The following is a 20,262-nucleotide window of genomic DNA, read 5'->3' as shown; positions in this document are numbered from 1 at the left end:
AAAAGATATTGTCGTGGTTCTCGCATCTCATTACATAATCCGAAATTCTAGCTTCCAGATTAGAAGCGATGCGAAACAATTCCGGGAACCTTTCCTTTAGGATGCAGCTGCCAAGCCATAGAGCCGACCAAAATTGAACCGATTTCCACGCTCCCGAACCTTTTCCGGATGATGGGTTGTATCATTCCCATTCTCCCCAACCACATCCGTATTTATCGCGAATGATTTGATACCATAACACATCCTTCTCCGTGCCAAACCTCCATAACCATTTGCCCAATAGAGCTCTATTACGAATTCGAATTTTGCTATGCTCTCTTCCCTCCCATAAAAAATCTTGTTGAATCTTTTCAATCCGTGATGTGACTTTAGCCGGAATTTTAAAGAGGGACATGAAGTAGACCGACATGTTAGAGAGTACAGCTTTGATTAAGGGTTATGTGTCCGCCGAGTGATAAATATTGTTTCTTCCATGTTGCTAATTTATGTTCAATTCTTTCAATAATCGGGTCCCAAAGAGAGGCCTTGGGGATACCATATCCGAGAGGTAATCCAAGATACTTGATCGGCAAATCCGCATCCAAACACCCGGGAATATTAGCATGATCTATCATAGCATCGTGATCAAGATTTTTTCTAGCAATAACACTTTTAGTGAAGTTGATTTTTAACCATGATACGACTTCAATCCACCAAAATATCCTCTCTATATTTTATCCGATCTACGCCATCTTTGATTAAGAGAATAGTGTCATCGGCGAACTGGAGACGAGATACCATGATGGAATTCCGACCAAGGAAGTAGGATTCTTCCCTTGGAGTGGGGAACCTCGATTCCCCGGGTTCTCGAATCCGAAATGGGATTCTTCTCGAATCCCCAAAAACTGGGAATCCCGGTTCGGATTCGCCGGAAACCTGATTCCCACTTTTGGGAATCGTGGTTTATGATTCTCCGTAAATGCGATTCCCACTTTTGGGAATTGCGGTTTAATGTTATGTGGAACGCGATTTTGCGGCGATTGGAGATTCCTTGGCGATTTCTAACTCCCAACGATTCCCGGCGATTCCCCGGCGACTCCTCGACGACTCTCCGGCGACTTCACGATTCCCGCTTCCGACCATTCCGGGAGCCTTCGATTCCCGCTTTCGATTCCCGATTCGATTCCCGCTTTCGACTCCCACTCTGGCAACCTTGATTCCGACTATATTTAAGTCTAGTTATATATCCTTTACCCTCTGCTCTGCTTAATAATAAGGCTTAAGGCCTCAACCACCATAATAAAAAGATAAGGCGATAGAGGGTGGTTCCCCTATCTTAGACCCTGAGTACTCCCAAATTATCCTGTCGGAGATCCGCTGACAAGAACAGAGAAAGAAGCAGATTGTAGTGATGCTCTGATCCATCCCCTCAAGAGTGAAATCAAGGAATTTCTAGTCCACATGATCGTATGTTTTCTCGAATTTCACCCGGACAACAATTCCGCTTCCGCCTTCTCTTTTTGTGGTATCAAGCACTTCATTGGCTATAAGGTTTCTGTCCAAAATCTGATGCTTATCAACGAAAGCACCTTAATATTTGGAAATAATTTCACCCATGACAACAGATAGTCTTCTCGCCAGAACCTTAGACACTAGTTTATACATGCTGTGGACAAGGCTGATTGGTCGGAAATCTTTTAGTTCTACGGCCCCTTCCTTCTTTGGTATGAGAGTAATGAATGTCAAGTTCCCGCATTTATTAAAGTAATCCCTCGACTGGAATTCATTCATAAACTCCAAAACATTTCCCTTGATAGTTTCCCAATACCAGAGGTAGAAAGCTATAGAAATGCCACCGGGCTCAGGTGCCTTGTCTTTCTCAAGTGTTTGAGCGCTTCCTTAATTTCCTCCAGAGAGAATTCCCTCTCAAGTCAGAGACTTCCGTCCCTCGAAATTGATTTAATGTTTAAACCTTGGATTTTTGGTCGCCACGCATGTCCTTGAGTGTAAACCTTCTTATAATATTCCACAATAATATCCTGAATGCGTTCCGGCTCTTCATCAAACCCCCCCTCAGTCATGAGACTGTTGATATTATTAATCCGGAGACGCGCGTTGGCCATTTTATGATTTTTTTTTGTGTTGCAATCCCCCTCCTTAAGCCAAATAGCTCGAGATTGAGTCGCCAACTTATCTCCTCTCTACGTTTAATTTCTTCACATTCGACTTTCAGAGCGGCACGTTCTCGACGAGCCACCGCACCCAAAGGATTATTTTCTTCCTCAGCTCCAATTCGAGAAGTTTGGACAGTATTTCAACTTTTTGATTCTCCTTAGCAATAGTTTCAGCTTTCTCCCATTCTCGTATTTGAGTCTTGAGGAACTTGAGTTTCTGACAGAGGACAAATCCCTTCCATCCAAACGAGTTGCGTCTCCATCCACCAGCCTATAATCGTATCATCGAACCCCGAGGATTCACTCCAAGACATATCCATTTTGAAGGGCCTTGGTTCTCTAGAGAAATTGAATAATTCGAGCAATAAGGGGTTATGGTCAAATATAGGACGGGGTAGGGCACGTTGGCAAATCTTTGGAAACATCTTGTCCCACTTTTTAGAAATCAAAATTCTATCCAACTTGCTAAATGTAAGACAATCTTGATTATTAGTCCATGTAAATCTGGTCCCCTCCAGGCAAGTCAATTAATTCGCAGTCAAGGATAAAATTCGATAATTTCTGCATGCTTGTTGTAATACTTCCCATCTGATTTTTCTTTTCCGGGAATCTAATGGTATTGAAATCCCCTCCCGCAATCCACGGCCCCGAATACTGTCAGCGTATATTCATCAACTTTGGCCACAGTGTTCTCCTTTCCCTAGCACGTGGTGGACCATAAACCGCCGTTAGGAGACATTGCAAATTGAAGAGTCTGTGCTTAAGGCGGACGGATACCGTGTGCATACCGATCTGATGATCCTCCGTTACCTGTAAACTTTCCTTCCAAATGACGATGATTCCGCCAGCCATACCTCTTGCATATTATTTCTTCCCCAACAATCATCGATCAATAGATCCGATCCCCCCCCAAGCAACACACACACACACACACCACGACCACATCTTAGATTCAATTATGACCAGTACATCTGCTCTTCGAATACAACAGATATCCTTGATTGCTAGCCGCTTCCTTTCCGAACCCAAACCCCTAATCTTCCAGAAGATTATCGTCATTGATAGCAATATTTTAGAAAGCCCCCTTAACTGCTTAAGCTCCCTCGACCCCCTTCCCTTGCCTCTTTGAGTAGACGCATTTCCCCCGTTTATATTCACGATTTCTGTGATCATCTGATGAGTACCGACTATATCTTCTTGAAATTGAATACCCAAGTCCCATCCCATTCTTACCATTGCTGCAACCTCCTCCTTCAAGTTGCACTTATCAGGGTTCTCCACTCCATCAACACATCTTAAACAAGACATGCTATTATGTTGTAGATCTTGTTCCAACGTATCCTCCGTTAGTTCAGAGTCCTTCTTTATAGACTCCTCACTGAGATTTTCGCCAACATTGTTACCATTAGTTCTGCCTCGAAAACCCGGGTCCGCACTTGAATTTTGCATGTTTGATGCGTCCATCGTTTCATTAGCCTCCTGTGTTTCGACCCCCTTGTCCGCTTCTTCCTTCACGCCGCTATCAGAGGTTTGACCCAATGTTCTCCACTTGAGTGCTAGATATTCTTGAATAACTTCCTCCCTTTCATATTTTTGATCGCCCCTTACCGCCCTCTTCCCCCTCTTGTAGAAGGACCGGTGAGGAATGACCTCAGCAATAACCTTTTGCACCATTTTTTCGATCAATCATTGATATCTTCTAGGGTACCCTGGGTGATTGGACCCAAATCTCATCAAGAACTTCTTGCTAGAGATAAGGGCCAACCGTTTCAGGTTAAACCCTCTGCTTGGTGAAGAAGATGGTCTCCTTTCAGCTCCTTTCCTCTGCATAGATCTTTTTATCTGCCCGCCAGATGTCTTCTTGCATGTAGGGTCTATTCGTGTCCCACAGGTAATGAGACCCCTGTTGACCATGCGCTTCAGATCGTGCCACAACATCTAATCTGGTCCGTTCATTTAACTTTGCACCTATAGGCTCCGTTCACTTGTTTTCCCGGGAAAGGAAAAGAAATCCCGAGAAACTGTGGAGGAAAAGGTTTCCCGCGCCTTTTCACACGACTTATTCCGTGGGAAACCAAATCCCGTCAAAATGGTGGGATTTGGTTTCTCACACTTGCGGGAAAAGAGTCTTTTCCACGTCATTTGTGGCATTTTCCATGTCATTTTTTGACATTTTCCACCTCATACTGTTAGTTTCTCTGGAAAACAAGTGAACACCACTATTTTAGCTTTCTCGGGAAAAAAAAGGGTGTTTTCCCAGGATTCGATTTCCCGAGAACGTAAGTGAACAGAGCCATAAGGATGCCATCCGTCCCGCATTTGGGTGGAGCTGGATTCCAGCTATTATCCACTGGTTTCTTAGAATTCTCGGTGATAGATAATATTTGTGCCATCTGTTGGGCATGCGCCATAGCTCGTGACACATCGCCTACTCTGAACCGTTCGGATTGCTTAATGCGTGAGTGGGAGACATCTGTCCCGCACTTGCTTGAATTTGAAAGGCAGCTTTTGCCTGAGACATTCTTACAATTATCTGTATTTAGTAGGCGGCGTGCCACCAGTCCGGCCTGATTACGATTGTGCGACACGTTAACTGGTCTGATGTTCCCACCATCATTACGTGCTCGATCTCTGATTAGGTTGTTATCGACGATGGTCGTCATTTCCCGCCTCTCCTCGCAGTTTGAATGAATGTCCCAGATTTCATCTTCATGCGATGCCATCCCACCGTCTATCAATGCCTTGCCTTTTCTGGACCTCTCCTCCAACCAATTAGAATCGGCGTGAGCAGGCCCATTATACTGGGAATATGACATTTTTTCCCTTGTTTTCTCCAACCACAATGTTTCTTCCGATGGTCAACGTTTAAGACGCTCACCACCATCATCAAAAGGATAAGTCTCATTTAAGCCGAAGTATTCATTCGCCGTGATTTTTAGATCTTCTCCATACTCCCCAGCTACCCCAATAGAGTAATAATGATTTTCCACCTTCAATCTAACCACGGAGTGTAGGAAGGCCCACTCAGCAGTGAAGACCTTTGCTTTTGTATATTCAAGACTGTGAATTGTCACCACCCATTCGTATTTCCATCACCGTTCTGACAGATTCCCCAATGCCTCGACTGTGGATGCGGCCAAGACATGCATAGGGATACCAAAAAATCAGCAGGTCCATTATACTGTGAATATGACATTTTTTCCCTCGTCTTCTCCGACCACACTGTTTCTTCTGATGGTCGACGTTTAAGATGCTCACCAACATCATCAAAAGGATAAGTCTCATTTAAGCCGAGGTATTCGTTCGCCGCAATTTTTAGATCTTCTCCATAGTTCCCAGCTACTCCAATAGAGTAATAACGATTCTCCACCTTCAATCTAACCACGGAGCGTAGGAAGGCCCACTCAGTAGTGAAGACCTTTGCTTTTGCATACTCAAGACTGGATTGTCACCATCCATTCGTATTTCCATCATCATTCCGTGCAGATTCCCCAACACCTCAACTGTGGATGCGGTCCAGGCATGCATAGGGATACCAAAAAATCGAAGCCATACGGCCTTCACTCCGGTTTTAAATGCCGGATGCCAAGGATATATTGACAATAAATATTTGCCAAAAGCACTAGCACCCATTGTAAATATCTTATCAGCTTGAGATTCATTAGCAAAGCCGAACAAGATTTCAATTTTACTGATTATAAACAGTTCCGGCAAATCTGGTAAGCCCCAAAACCATTTCACCCAGTCCCACACCTCCGTTACTTCCCATGCTGTTTTCTTTAGCCTCCCTATGAGGTTTCTTCTCATAAGTTTGATTCTTTCCTGAACTTCGTGCCCAAAAATTTCCACGGTTCTAATCTCGTCATTCTCTGAGATCTTCGAGGTTCCGTTTTTCGGCCATGGTGCTTTCGCACCTCCAACATCCTCATCGATTCTCATCTTAGTTTGTTTTCCCGGCCAGATGCTATTTTCTTCTCCGACATTCGTTGCAACGGTTTTAGCTCGACTACCATGCACTTTCGGATTTTCTCCGCACCATCTACATAAGTTTCGCCGTCTGAAATTGTGGTATCCGCACCCCTCACACATCCAATCCCCCGGAAGTTTGCCCGTCCTACTTGAGGGAGCTTTATGGTAATGCTTTCTTCTGATTTTCCTCTGTTCCCAGCCTCCTCAGGTTTTGTTTCTTCATCGCACAGTTCAGAGGGTTTAATGGCAATTCCTTTCCCCACTAACATTGAATTCTTTCTGCAACATTTCTTACTTATCTCCAGAGTCTCAAGAGCTTCATTCACTTCGTAACCTCCCTTGATTAAATCCAGGTAAACATCCTTTAATACCTCAATACTGTATCCACAACTGAAACGGCCATTCCCAATTTTTTCTCCGAATAACAGCACATCCGAGCCACCACCATCTTGCTCTTTCCGCCTCATCTTCCCACTAGGCACGTCTCTCGCTAGATTAAGGGTGTATCAAGGATCTTGAAGGACTTGGGCCCTAAATGCCGGGAGAAGAAGCGAAGGAGCTTGAAGGTAGATGCCTGAGATCTCCTTGCTGGCCGGAACCCTTGCAAACCGGTGCTTGTTTACCTCTAGTGCATCCTAACACAAGGGAATTTCTGAGGGATTGTGAGTGGCATTTCAAACTGCTGGGGCCAGCTAGGTCTAATGCAATAATATATCGGAAACACATTGTATGGTTTATCATTTATGATTTATGTGAATCTTTTTTGCTATTGCAGGAGACACAGATTGAACAGCTGAAATCACGTCAGCAGGAAATAATTGAGAAGTGTGAATTAGAGCAGATAAAGCTTCCAACTATTTCCGATCTGGAAACTGGATCATCCACCGTGGCACCAGTCTTTGATTATAATCAACTGAGCAGATCATATTTGCAGGACATGCGGCCTTCTGCCCGAGAGAAGGTTGAAGTAGAATTCAAACAAAAGATGGATTCATTAACATCTGAAATTGAAAGAACAGCTCCCAACTTGAAGGCTCTAGAACAATATGATGCCCTTCAGAAGAAGGAAAAAGATGTAATTGAAGAGTTTGAAGCAGCCAGGAGTGAGGAGAAAGGGATAGCTGAAAAATACAACTTAGTCAAGCAAAAGAGGTAATGCTTCAAAAAGTTTTAGTTACAAATATTCACGACTACACAATCAATGGAAAAATCGTATGTAACACGAAGACTCCTATCTTTTGAAATTTCGGTGTCTTTTTTCTCCCATAAAAGCTAATTATAATAAAATTAAGGGAAATGATATCTACACGCCGCGGAGACTATAACAATATGAGCCTATTTGTTGTTTTGCAACATTTCCCAGGCTGGGGTGGGAATAAGTTCCCCGGTTCGTATACATTAACAAAGAAGTAAATAAAAAAAGAGAAACAAGAAAAGATAGAAAAGGGTAAGCTAGACATGAGCGAAGACGAAGAAGAGGAAAGGACGAACCATCGGTCACCTGAGAGTAAAGATCTGAAGCTTACTATAGAAAAAAGAAGAAGTAATTTAAATCGAAGGCGGTAATGCGGAGATGGAATTGCTTTTTTGTGTGTGGAGCGTTACAATAACAACCGAAGGAGGCACCTAATACCGCCCAGACTTGAGCCCTGGGGCGGTATTAGGTGCCTCCTTTGGTAATAAGCCCACCCCTTCGGAGATTTGCTAGGTGGATCGGTGAGATTAGGGTTTGCTTGGGAGATTTGGAAGTAGGCTTTCATCATTAGGTTCGCTAACGCTGAGGCAGACGAGCTTGCTAGAGCTGGAGTGCGAAGGCAAGAGCTTGAGCTCTTTGGTTTTTTGCCTCCCTAATGGCCGTGTTTGTAGATGTGCTTTTTTGATTTTCTCTGTATCTTGCCTTCTTGGTTGACCTTCTTGGTCAGCTTTGCCCTGTATATTGTTCCTTTGCTTTTATTTATAATATATTACCATTCAAAAAAGAAAGAATACCTCCCCAAACCGTTCAATGACAATGACAATGACAATGATGATCATGCCATTTGTTGCTTTAGTACGGGTACGAGTGGCGGAATCCGACACGGATATTGAGTCTTGGATTCGGCAAACCACAAAAAGAAAGATTTGTGGATTCACCAATATATTTTAATCAATTCTTAAATTTTAATTTCTTGCATAATAATATGCTTATAATAAATATTAAAAGAGGAAATGCTTTGTGAGCAGCTGCTCAGATAAGAGCTCACAAACACATGATATTATATTAAATATTTAAAGAGGAAATGGTTTGTGAGCAGCTGCTCAGATAAACTTATCTGAGCAGAAGCTCACAAACACATGGGAAGGGGGCGGGGGTCCAAAGCATTCATTTGGAAGGCCCTTCCACCAAAAATCAGCCCTATAGGATCATCCTAACCCTGCCATTTGTGGAGGGAAAAAATGGGTAGAAGCATGGACACACAGTGTCTGTCCATTTTCCCCTCCACCTTTGATTGGGTTAGGATGATCCTATCGATCTGATTTTTGGTACACATCCTATCCATGGAAGGGTCTTCCAAATGAATGCTTTGGATCCCCCAATAAATGTGCCCCCCCCATGGTTTGTGAGCAATGCTCAGATAAGCTTATCTGAGCAAGTAAATATAATTTTTTATTTCGATATAAAAACTCACCATTAGGATGGATAAAACTAAAAAAATGTGCAGTATTTATAAAGTTGTGGTAGTAGTATTAAAAAACAGATAAAAGAGATCTAGAAGTTTCACAAAGAATCCGAAAGTATTGGAGTCCGACACGTGTCGGACACAGGTACTTCTAAGAATCTGTGTAACATAGATCATGCCGTTATTGAGAACATGGTGTAGGTATAGCATTCCCCTAAAATCAATAGATTAGCTTTTAAAGTGCCGGTTGCTTGTTTTGGGATTGCTAGAAATTATATCTGATAATGTCACTTTGCTCTATATTAGACACATGATTGACTGTGATAGCTTTTTGGGTGCTGTAACAGCTAAATTGAAGGTGTGAAGGAAAGAAAGGAGTGTCATTATTAACTAGTAGTATGCATATCATTTCCCTGAACATTATTATGTTGGTGCAGGTATGAGCTCTTCATGGAAGCTTTCGATCATATTTCTAACAACATTGACAAAATTTACAAGCAATTAACAAAGAGCAACACACACCCGTTAGGTGGTACGGCATATTTGAACCTAGAAAATGAGGACGATCCTTTCTTACATGGTATCAAGTATACAGCTATGCCTCCAACAAAGCGCTTTCGGGATATGGAACAGTTATCGGGTGGGGAAAAGACCGTTGCCGCACTCGCCTTGCTCTTCTCAATCCACAGGTACCACTAAGGAAAAGATGAGGTGTACTTGTTTTTATCCTAATAAACTATTAGTATTACCCTGCACCATAACTTTAGGGACTGTTTGGTTGCCACATGCCCGGCATCTTCAAGGATAATCTCTACTCAACTCAACTCAACTCAACTCAACTCAACTCAACATAGCCTTTGTCCCAAACTAGTTGGGGTCGGCTAAATGAATCCTTTAGAAAAATTTCGCATCTTCAAGGATAATCCAATAAAAAAATGCACTTTTTGGTAACTTTATGGTGTTTGGTTGCAATTTAGCATCACAATCCCTGGAGACTACTAGACAAGAATCATAGGTAATTATTGCTTGTCTGGTGACGTGGTGTCTATGTTCCCTCCTTCTACCTTCCATGCCACATTTCTCAAAAAATGGTGGAATTCGTCGTGTAAAATTTTGCGTTTTCTCTTCCGTCTCCTTTTCTATTCTATATTGGTAATGACACCCCCTCCCACTACTCTATGAGATTGGCAACCAAACACTACTAATCACTATTTTACGAGGTAAATTCCAGGGGGATCAAATGTTTGTCTCCTCCCTCTTGATTACTTATACCACTAATCTACAAGGTAACTACCTGCATCCAAATGTCTTTCAATTCATTCAACTTAACGGATAGACCATTTTCTCTATCATAATTTTCAAAGCTCTGTATTACTGGTTCAGATGCTGAATGGGAAATCCTACTTTTATGAATTTTTTGGCTACAGTATTTGTTCAACAGTTGTCATCTTCTTCGCACGATCCTATCATTTCATTGCCTATTAAAGAATTCTATCCACTTTCAATGTCTAATTTTACATTACTTGCTATCTCTATTAAGTGCCATGTGGTGAGCCCTGAAAATTGAACCAATTTTCGGAAGAAAATGTAGGTAGTTTTTAATTACAAAAATAACTTTTAAGTTCATATTTTTTATGCTTGCCCTGTTTCAGTTATCGGCCATCTCCATTCTTTATACTGGACGAAGTTGATGCTGCACTGGATAATTTGAATGTTGCCAAAGTTGCTGGGTTCATACGATCAAAATCATGCGACGGCGCAAGAACTAACCAAGATTCTGAAGCAGGGAATGGGTTTCAGAGTATTGTGATCTCACTGAAGGACAGCTTCTATGACAAGGCCGAGGCATTGGTTGGAGTTTACAGAGATTCTGAAAGAAGGTAACTCTTGATAATCGGCCCATTTCCTCTCAATTTATATCTTCTCAGTCCCATCTTTCATGATACTAATTCCTGAACTATGTGCAGCTGCTCAGCAACTCTGACATTCGATCTGACAAAATATCGGGACTCGTGAAGATTCCTCCATCTCTGGTTTGACATTGGGCTGCAACTGTATTATATGAAAGGATAACATTTGCTCTTTGAAATCTTCAAATACTGCTTACTGTAATTGTGTTCGATGTATAGGCGCAGAGATACTATCATCAGGTAGGCTAATTAGGTTTGCTATTTGCTATGTGGGGCTACTATTTACTAACTACTAGGTGTTAGGCTTAATAAAACCAGTGGATTGTTATAGTGAAACTTTTCCAAGTTTTATCGGCAATTGTTCAAGCTTTTCTAAACAAATTTTCCAAGTTCTTAATTAAGAGGAGATGGGGTCTATTTTTGGGAGTAAAATGATAAAGGATGATGTCAAGCAATGGCTGGCAACAAGTGGTGGGGGTCAAAGTGTCTTTTGCATACTTCACCAAACCATGGCTTGACCAATAGTTGGGCCTAGTTTTGGTTAGTCTTAAGAGTTGGCTCAATCAATCCTTGGTCTACCAAAGGTATGAGTTAAAAGTTTGGCCGACTCAAGCCTTAGCCAAGTCGATGACAGTGGATGGCATAGGCAGGGAAGACTTGCTAAGTGCTGTGCTTGGAAATTTGTAGGTGGTGTTTATAAATAAATGTAGGGGATGCTTTAATTGGTTTTGGGGTACTTTCATAGGGCCATAAATTCTTCCGGTGATGAGAATTTTTGGTGGCAACTTTGGGACTGAATGAGCACGAGCCCCTGATATAGCCTAAGTGGTAGGTAAGCTAAACAGTTATGCAATCTTAGAAATGCTCACTAGGAAGCAACAATGACAGAACTGAGACACCAGGAAACTTTTTGGCCGTGAAAAGTTTTCCTGGAAATTTTTTAAAGGTTCTTGTTTTCTAGATTTTTTTTTGTTTCTGTCATTCTGGTACCGTTTTCTTTCCATTGCTCTTTCCCAACATTTGCACATGAAAACCCATCTGAAATAGAAAAAGAATAGGGAAAAAATTATTCAAGAAGAAGATAAAAAAAGAAATCTAAAAACCCTAGCTCGAAATCTCTTCTACCGTTTTTGTTTCATTTTTTTTATCTTTCCCAGAATCTGCACTTGAAAAATCCATCTGAAATAGAAAATGAATAGGGAAAAAAATCAAGAAGAAGAAGATTAAAAAAGAGAACAGGAAAACAATAGCTCATATTCCATTTCTCTTTCTGAACATTTGCACTAAAAAACCCTTCCTCAAAATCTCTACTGTGGTTTTCGTTCCATTTCTCTTTCCCAACATTTGTATTTGAAAATAATAAAAAAAAGAGAACTTATATGATGCCTGACCGTGAGATTATAAAGGCCAGAGAGAGAAAACCATATCTCCCTTGATTTTTAATCCAAGAGAAAGCCCTTTTTCTGACTTTTCCTTGGTTCAAAATAAACTACAAATAAAGACAAAGATAACTAAGATCCGGTAAGAGATAACTACAAAGTAAACTTAACTAAATCAGCTAACCAACACAACCAAGGGATATAGCCGTGTGGAATAAGGAATACTGGAAAAATAGGATCGTATCAGAAATCCCCATATGAAATAGAAAAAGAACAGGGAAAAATATTAAGAAGAAGATTAAAAAAGAGAACTAAAAAACCCTAGCTCAAAATCTCTGATAGAAGGTATCCTCTTCTAATTCTGTTTAAGTCTTTTGCTTTTAGATTTTTCTTTTCCTTTCTCTGTATCCTTTATCTTTAGGGAAATGATTTCAGCGCTCCAATGTTTTAATAAACATGCGTTCCACTTGTTTGTCGTGTAGTATTTTTAAGGGCTTTAAGTGCTTTTTGAGAACCGTAACATTCCTCTGACAGCCCGTTAAATACTACACGACAAAAGTTGAAGCGCAAGTTTATCAAAACATTGGAGCACAAAAATCATTTCCCTATCTTTATTGCCAAACACTAAGGGCCCGTTTGGATACCCTTTGGATTTGGATTTGGAGGTGAATTTGTATTTCCAAAATCCATGGATTTGAAATCAAGAATTTTAAAATTCACAAATTTATAAATAATGCCGTTTGGATGATCACGTATAGATTTGGATTTCAAATCTAAATTATTATTATTTTGTTTGGATGCTCTTTGGATTTGAATTTGAATTTGAATTTGAAATCTAACAAAACCAAAAAGCCCTAAAATACTTGATATAGGGGCATTTCAGCCATTTTCCATTATCCAGGGGTATTCTAGTCATCTTACCCTATATGGGGGTATTTTGATCATTTTTTATGTTTAGTCATTTTCCATGACTCAAGGTATTTGGTCATTTTCACCCGGTATAGGTGTATTCCGGTCATTTTGCATGACCCGGGGGTATTGTAGTCATTTTACCTAATATGGAGAAGGTATTTTTTTGTCATTTTAGTCATTTTTATGAGACATAGATCATTTTTACTTGGTATAGGGGTATTTCGATAATTTTTCATGATCTTGGGGTATTTTAGTCATTTTACCCTATATGAGGTTATTTTGATCATTTTTATGTCATAAGGGTATTTTAGTTATTTTGCACGACTCGGGGGTATTTTGTCATTTTTACCTGGTATAGGGGTTTTTCTAGTCATTTTACCTAATATGGCGTATTTTTATTATTTTTATCTCATGATGGTCTTTTTAATGAGCCATGAGTCATTTTTACTTGATCTAGGAGTATTTTAGTAAATTTTCATGATAGGGGTATTTTAGTCATTTTATCATGTATGAGGTTATTTTGATCATTTTTATGTCATAAGGGTATTTTAGTCATTTTGCACGACTCGGAAGTATTTTGTCATTTTTACATAGTATAGGGGTATTTCAGTCATTTTGCCTGACTCGGGGTTTTCTAGTCATTCTACCTAAGACGATGTATTTTTTTTTTTTTTTTTTTTTTTTTTTTTTTTGATCAGTTATTAATGTCATGTGGGTACTTAAGTCATTTAACACTTTTTTGGTATATTTTGGTCATTTTAACCCCTTACGGGTCAGATTTAGATTTATAAATAACCTCTCGTAGAAAGGATGTATAAATCCAAAAAATTACACTAACATAAGGAATTTGTAAATCTTGTGGATTTCTCTCAAATCCAAATCCACATGTCATAAAGGCTTGCCAAACGCCGAATTTGGATTTAAAAATCCAAATTCACCTCCAAATCTAATTCTAAGGGGTATCCGAATTTGGTTGTGAAGGCTTAAGCTTTTGGTGTATTTGGTTGTTTCACATGGTACAAGAGCGAAGGTCCTCGGTTCAAAACTCCTAGATATTAAAAATCCACATGTAATGGCCAACCCAAAAGAGGGGCCATATGTGCCACGTGTAGGCCAACCCTAAAAAGAGGGGCCATATGTGAAGGGGCACTGTTAAAGTATAAAAGATTAAATAGCGGCATCACTAGCAGCTTAAGCTTTTTGAGTAATTGGTTGTTTCACATAATACAATGTGGCTCATCCGCTACAATGTAGGAGGTGTCTAAGGCCTTGTATAACCACAAAATTCACGTATGAAGCTCTTTATTAGTTATAAATATAAAATTTAAAAATCCTAATAGTTTGAATTATTTGGATTTTCATGGGCAAGATGACTCAACATCATCGGTCTAATGAAGGGGTTCAAGTGGTTAGTGTATACACCGAAGAAATTGTATATACACATACAAGTATCACATTACAATCTACTGTGATCGAATGGTGGGGCCACCTGGGTGTAACTTGGTTAGGGTTAGGGTTAGGGTTGAGCAATTTTGCTTGAAAGTGAATTGGAATCAACTTGAACCCGACTCAATTTTAAAGTAAAAGCTCAACCCGAATTTCTAAAAATCAACCCGAGTTGTACTCTGGGGAGCCACCCAAGAGAGCCTACACTGTGGGTCCGACATATTCATAATAGGGCTGGGACCCACCCATTTAGCCATTGAATTTGTGGATAAATTAGACATAGGGTCCCACATTTTTTGGGTTGGGTCCATCACACTAGGATCTCCGACAATGGAAATGGGGCACTTGAGGTGCCCTACAATGTTTTCTTTGGTACGTTGAGGCAATGTCTGGCAGGAATCTGGAGGCACTAGTTTAACATGAGAAGAAAACTATTGGGAGCTGAACTTATTTTATTTTTTTCAAGGTTTAGAGTAGATATTATAAATGAGAACTCCCTTCATCAAATGATCGCGTGGCCTAATGGATAAGGCGCTCGCCTCCGGAGCGGGAGATTGTGGGTTCGAGTCCCACCGTGATCGAGAGTTTCCCCAACGTATAAGTTTTGCATTTTATTTTTGGAATTTTGGCTTGGGCCTATGTATATAGGCTTCAAATTCACGCGTACTAATACTCTTTGGTGTGGGTTGCTTATGCTCAGGCCTTGGCCAACTGTAATCTTGGGATCAACATATGGGCCTAAGTTTTGCGCAGCCTCATATGTGTAGGGATGCAACTTGGATCGGTCTCAACACGAACCAGATGGGTTCAACCTGATTTCAGCTCGGATTGGGTTGGCATTTGTGTTCGGAAAAGCCTACCCAATTTAATTTTGAGTTGGGTTAGGATTGGAGCCTTTGGCAAACCTATTCGACTTGAACCCACACCCTGCTCCTAATTTTTATTGTGATTTAAAACTTTCTTGATTATGATTTTTAAAATTTTTTTTTCTTTTTTTTTCCTCCGGCCAACCTAAACTCAATTCGTTCCAACCTCACCCAATCCGGCTAGTTGGAAAAGCAAGTTGAGTTAGGCTTGACCCTCCTTGACCAGAGGCTTGGGGTTGGGTCGGGCTAGGGTTGAGGTTTTGAGTCAATTGAAGCTAGTCTACAGTCCTGTATATGGTTTGCCCGGGCGAAGAAAGGGTGCATTTTACTAATAAAAAAGGGAAAATGATATTAGCATAACCATGACTAACTCATCTTGTTTCCTTAATATGTTTTAGCTTGGGCTAGTGCCTATGTATAGGCTTGAGATGCACTTAATGGATAGCCTGAGTTTTGGGAATAACTTTTTTTTTTTTTAGAGAAAAGATGACTATATTCATAAGAAGGGATTAGCTAGCGACCATCACAGAGGGCATTTTGCGGAGGGTCTATTGCATGCAGAGCAGCCACACAGGCTCCCTTTTTAGCAGATTTGTCTTTTTTCATGTGGTTGCTGCTCTGACATGCAACGGACCATCCACGAAATGCCTTCCGCGATTGTCGCTAGCAAATCCCTCACAGCAAAAGATTCAGATTACAAGTTCACATCTGTGGGGAGAGAGGACCCGTAATAAACGGAGTCCCTCAATGCCCTGGATTTAGCTAGTCGATCCGCTAGATCATTGGCACTCCTAGGAAATAGTTTGTTTATCATGGGCCTAACATTGTTTATGCTTAGCCCTCGGAGGACCCGTAACATTGTTTATGCTTAGCCCTCGGCCAAGGGTAGTCTTGGGTTCATCATGGGCCTAAGTGTATGGTTGCACATGGGATAAGGCTTGGGCTTGGGCTTGAGTGTTTAATTTATTTTGGCCTTGGATTAAACATTGGGTGGCTCATGTGCATTTGTTACTAAAGAAGACTAGCTTTTGGTAACTTCACCCAAGTGAAAACCAAGATAGGGGTTTCCACTTGGCCATCTTGTTTTGTATTCTTCTTTTGAATATGCCATTTTATTATATGCAGCAACACGAGGGCTAGCTAACAATTTCAAGGAGCCATGCAAAGAGAAAAATGGCAGTCGAATATCGCAACCACCTCTTATTGTGTCGATGCCTAGTTCTCCATTTTAGCCTATAAATACCAACTCATCTCAACCCCCTATTCACACCAACATCTCTAGATATAAGTCTCTCTTGCATCCATGGCTACTTCTTTCTTTCCTCTTCTTGCTCTCTGCCTCTTCTTCTTTCATGGGTCTCTAGGCCAGATAGAGATGAGAAGAGGGCAATTTCAGCAAGGGCAGCAACGCCGATTCCGAGATCAAAGTGAGTGCCGTATCCAGAGCCTCAGCGCCCTCGAACCCAACAGGCGAGTAGAGGCCGAGGCCGGTGTTACAGAGTCGTGGGACGAGAACAATGAGCAGTTGGATTGTGCTGGGGTAGCAGCCACTCGATATACTATCGAGCCCAAAGGCCTCCTCTTGCCTTTCTTCTCCAATGCGCCTAAGCTTGTCTATATCGAGCAAGGCCAGTTACTTGCACCTCTCTCTCTAACAATAGATTTTTTATACTTAATATTCTGACTAGCATTCTTAAACAGAGCATCCCCTTATACACATCAGCTTCTACATGCTCTTTGTAGTCCTAAGCATTCTTGGCCATGCATGAGTATAAAGTACTGAGCCCCACTTCATCAAAGCATGGGTAAAATGCTGGATCCGGGATTGGGCCTCTAGCCCAATGGTAAAGGCTTTGGCCTTCCACCTTGAGGTCGGAGGTTCGATCCTAGTTTCCCAAAAAAAAAATTGTTGACCCCCCACCCTCTGCATGGCCAATTGGGTGGAGATCATGGGACCCATCCCATCAAAACATGAGGTAAAATAATGGGCCTCGCCCAATGCATGGGTTTGAGTGGAGTTGATGGGTCCTGCCTGATCAAAACATGGTGTAAAATGGTGGTCCCACCATACTGTACTGATTTGAGTGGAGATGGTGGGTGCACGCATTAATGAAGACTAGTGTGCTATATGCATGGGTATGGGACTTTGGGTGCACATGGTGGGCCCTCCCTATCAAAACATGTGTAAATTGATGGGCCTCACCTTATCAAAGCGGATTGGCCCACGTATGCTATATATGAGGTGTAAAAAACCCATCATAAAAACAAGCCTAATATATGTTGTACATAATTGAGAAAACGATAATTCAAGAACAAAATATGTTGTTTTAATGTCAAAAATTTATTACATATATGCTCTAATGAAAATAAAAAAACAAATGGTATCTAATATTTCTATTTTCAAATATATCAGGTAGGGGTATCAGTGGAGTAGTGATCCCCGGATGCCCTGAATCTTTCCAGGACTTCCAACAGTCTCAACAGTCAGAACAAGAACGGGGGCAGAGAAATAGAGACCAACACCAAAGGGTCCAACAGTTCAGGCAAGGAGACATTCTTGCCTTGCCCGCTGGAGTCTCACACTGGTGCTACAACGACGGTGAGACGCCAGTGGTCGCAGTCGTTGTCTATGACACAAGTAGCTATGCCAACCAGCTCGATCGAAACCTCAGAGTAAGCCCAACAAATCATTTTATTTTGTTAGTATTGTGAAACAACGTATTACTCTAAACTCTTAAGCTGTTAGAATTTGTGTTATTTCATCATTTATACTTCAACACTCCCCCTCATGTGTGGCACCTATTTCTCTTGGTTGGCCTTACACATGGGATATTTTTAATATCAAGGAGTTGTTAGGTTTTGAATCCAAGACCTATGCGAGCCAATAACTTTATATCATGTGAAATTTGAACCAAAATTTTGAAGGGCAGACTCAAAATAAAGAATCTCCCTTTTGCTTTCAAACTACTTGTCTTTTATGGCAGGCGCGGAGCTACATGTAGCATAAGGGTGGCAGCTGCCCCTTCTGGCCAAACTCCTTAATAGGCCCAACTCAATTGGGCCCAGCGTCCTATAAATTTGAACCCTCCCCGCCTTATGTATAAATCCTGGCTCCCCCGCTGTTTTATAGTGCCTTGAGACTTGGACCCCAAAACCTTGTGTAGTGTGCCAGTGGGTTTGAATTCCAATGCTAGATTTTTAGTACGAAAGTGGTGGAGACTTTTACTCTAAAAGCTTAAGTTATTAGAGTTGGTGTGATTTAATCTTTTATACTTCAAAAAGTGCCCAATGAACATTTTAGTGAAAAATACTCATTACTGATTCGTTTTCTCTTATGGTGTACTGAAATTTTTGTAGAGATTCCAGCTCGCAGGGAGGGGGCAATATCAGAGCGAGCAGGCCCAACAATACAAACACGAGCCCACCCGGCGAGAGAGCTCCGGCTATGACAATATCTGGAACGGCTTAGACACTCAGACCATAGCGGAGGCTTTGAACGTGCCCATTGAGACGGCAAGGAAGCTCCAGAGCCAGGACGACCGGAGGGGTAATATCGTCCGTGTGGAAAATGGGCTTCACCTTGCAAGGCCACCGAGGAGAGAAGAAGACGAAGAAAGGGAAGAAAGGAGGCGTCCAAATGGCTTAGAAGAGACCTTCTGCAACATGAGGCTGAAGGAGAATATTGCGGATCCTACGCAGGCTGATGTTTACTCTGGTCAAGGTGGACGAATCACTACTCTCAACAGCAACAAGCTTCCCATTCTAGAGGCTCTCCAATTGAGTGCTGAGAGAGGAGTTCTCTACAGGGTGAGTTATTTGTGGCAAACAAAAATGGTGTGGCAATATCATAGTTTGTTGTAAGAAAATGACAATCATATCCCTTATGAACAATGACCAAAATACCTTGTCTATCTTTGCAGAGTGCTCTTTTGGCACCACAGTGGAACATGAACGCGCACAGTGTGGTGTATGTGACCAGAGGAAATGGCCGAATTCAGATTGTTGGACACCAAGGGAACTCAGTCTTTGATGGGGAACTCCATCAAGGTCAGCTAGTGATAGTCCCACAAATGTTCACAGTGGTGAAACAAGCTGGAGATGAGGGATTTGAGTGGGTCGCCTTCAAAACCAACGACAATGCCATGCAGAGTCCCTTAGTCGGAAAGGCCTCTGCTCTCCGAGGAATGCCTGAAGAAGTGATCATGAACGCGTATAGGATCTCTAGAGATGAAGCAAGGAGATTGAAATACAACCGAGATCAGGAGATGCAGATCTTTTCTCCAAGCCGCCGGTCTAGGTCCCAAGGATGGGGGCTTCTCGCTGAAAAGTTTTTCTAAGTTTTTGTTTTGTGAGCGTAGAGGTTGGCTATATGTATCTACAATAAAATCGTGTGACGAGACACGTTTACAACAATAAATAATATTCTCCTTTTTGGGATACTATCACTCTCTATTTGGGATGCATCTATAAATACTTGTGAAAAGGGAAATGATAGAGTCAGTTTCGGAATGCATTTTGTTCCTCACCGAAATCGAAATTTTGGCTGAAATCCAACTAAATCAAGTTAATGTATATTTTATCCCGTACAGAATTTCGGCCGTAATTACCGAAATTTCGTCTGACATTTATGGAAAGTATTCAATAATTATCTAAAATCTAGATTTTTGGGTGAAATCCCAAATATTTCGGACAAAATTTTTGGATAAATACTTTAAAATAATGAGGATTTTTCATCGGTGTCTTGACTTGCTTCTTGAAAAAACTTTGAAGAGCTACTACGGTCCTTAGCTCCACCCTCATAAAATTTCCCAAAAAGCTTTTTTTTCCAGAGTTCTTCGAGAAGTAGAGTACTGCAAACCGAATTATTGTCAAGAGAATCTCCCTTACTATAACTTAAAGTCGTACCCAAATGATCATAAGATTTGGGTAGAGTCCAAAGGAAAATCATCGCTTTACCTTCATCATTC

At 41.2% G+C, this 20,262-nt stretch overlaps 2 protein-coding genes and 1 non-coding gene across 3 annotated transcripts in view; all 3 read left to right on the top strand.

The window, feature by feature from the left end:
- The window catches only part of LOC143890077 (structural maintenance of chromosomes protein 1-like), a 57,956-nt gene extending 46,863 nt beyond the window's left edge, over positions 1-11,093 (top strand). Inside the window, exons 15-18 of the mRNA XM_077394620.1 lie at positions 6,898-7,274; positions 9,220-9,471; positions 10,435-10,662; positions 10,750-11,093. Of these exons, the coding sequence (XP_077250735.1) occupies positions 6,898-7,274; positions 9,220-9,471; positions 10,435-10,662; positions 10,750-10,798 (906 nt within the window). The 3' untranslated portion in view covers positions 10,799-11,093. The remainder of the gene's footprint in view (positions 1-6,897; positions 7,275-9,219; positions 9,472-10,434; positions 10,663-10,749) is intronic.
- A 3,844-nt stretch (positions 11,094-14,937) lies between these two features.
- On the top strand, positions 14,938-15,010 carry TRNAR-CCG (transfer RNA arginine (anticodon CCG)). Its single transcript has one exon. It is a non-coding gene; the product is annotated as a tRNA-Arg (tRNA).
- Positions 15,011-16,551: 1,541 nt separating this feature from the next.
- On the top strand, positions 16,552-19,734 carry LOC143890076 (cocosin 1-like). Its single transcript, XM_077394619.1, has 4 exons — positions 16,552-16,923; positions 17,709-17,968; positions 18,653-19,102; positions 19,216-19,734. Exons 1-4 carry the CDS (start codon positions 16,599-16,601, stop codon positions 19,630-19,632), a joined length of 1,452 nt encoding a protein of 483 aa, XP_077250734.1. The 5' UTR covers positions 16,552-16,598; the 3' UTR covers positions 19,633-19,734.
- Positions 19,735-20,262: the final 528 nt, after the last annotated feature.

Source organism: Tasmannia lanceolata, unplaced genomic scaffold (genome assembly GCF_043159265.1).
Source record: "Tasmannia lanceolata isolate RefF3 unplaced genomic scaffold, GAP_Taslan_0.1 ptg000013l, whole genome shotgun sequence".
Lineage (NCBI taxonomy): Eukaryota > Viridiplantae > Streptophyta > Magnoliopsida > Canellales > Winteraceae > Tasmannia > Tasmannia lanceolata.
The sequence above is the reverse complement of the archived record's forward strand: the minus strand, read 5'-3'. Positions and strand labels throughout refer to the sequence as shown.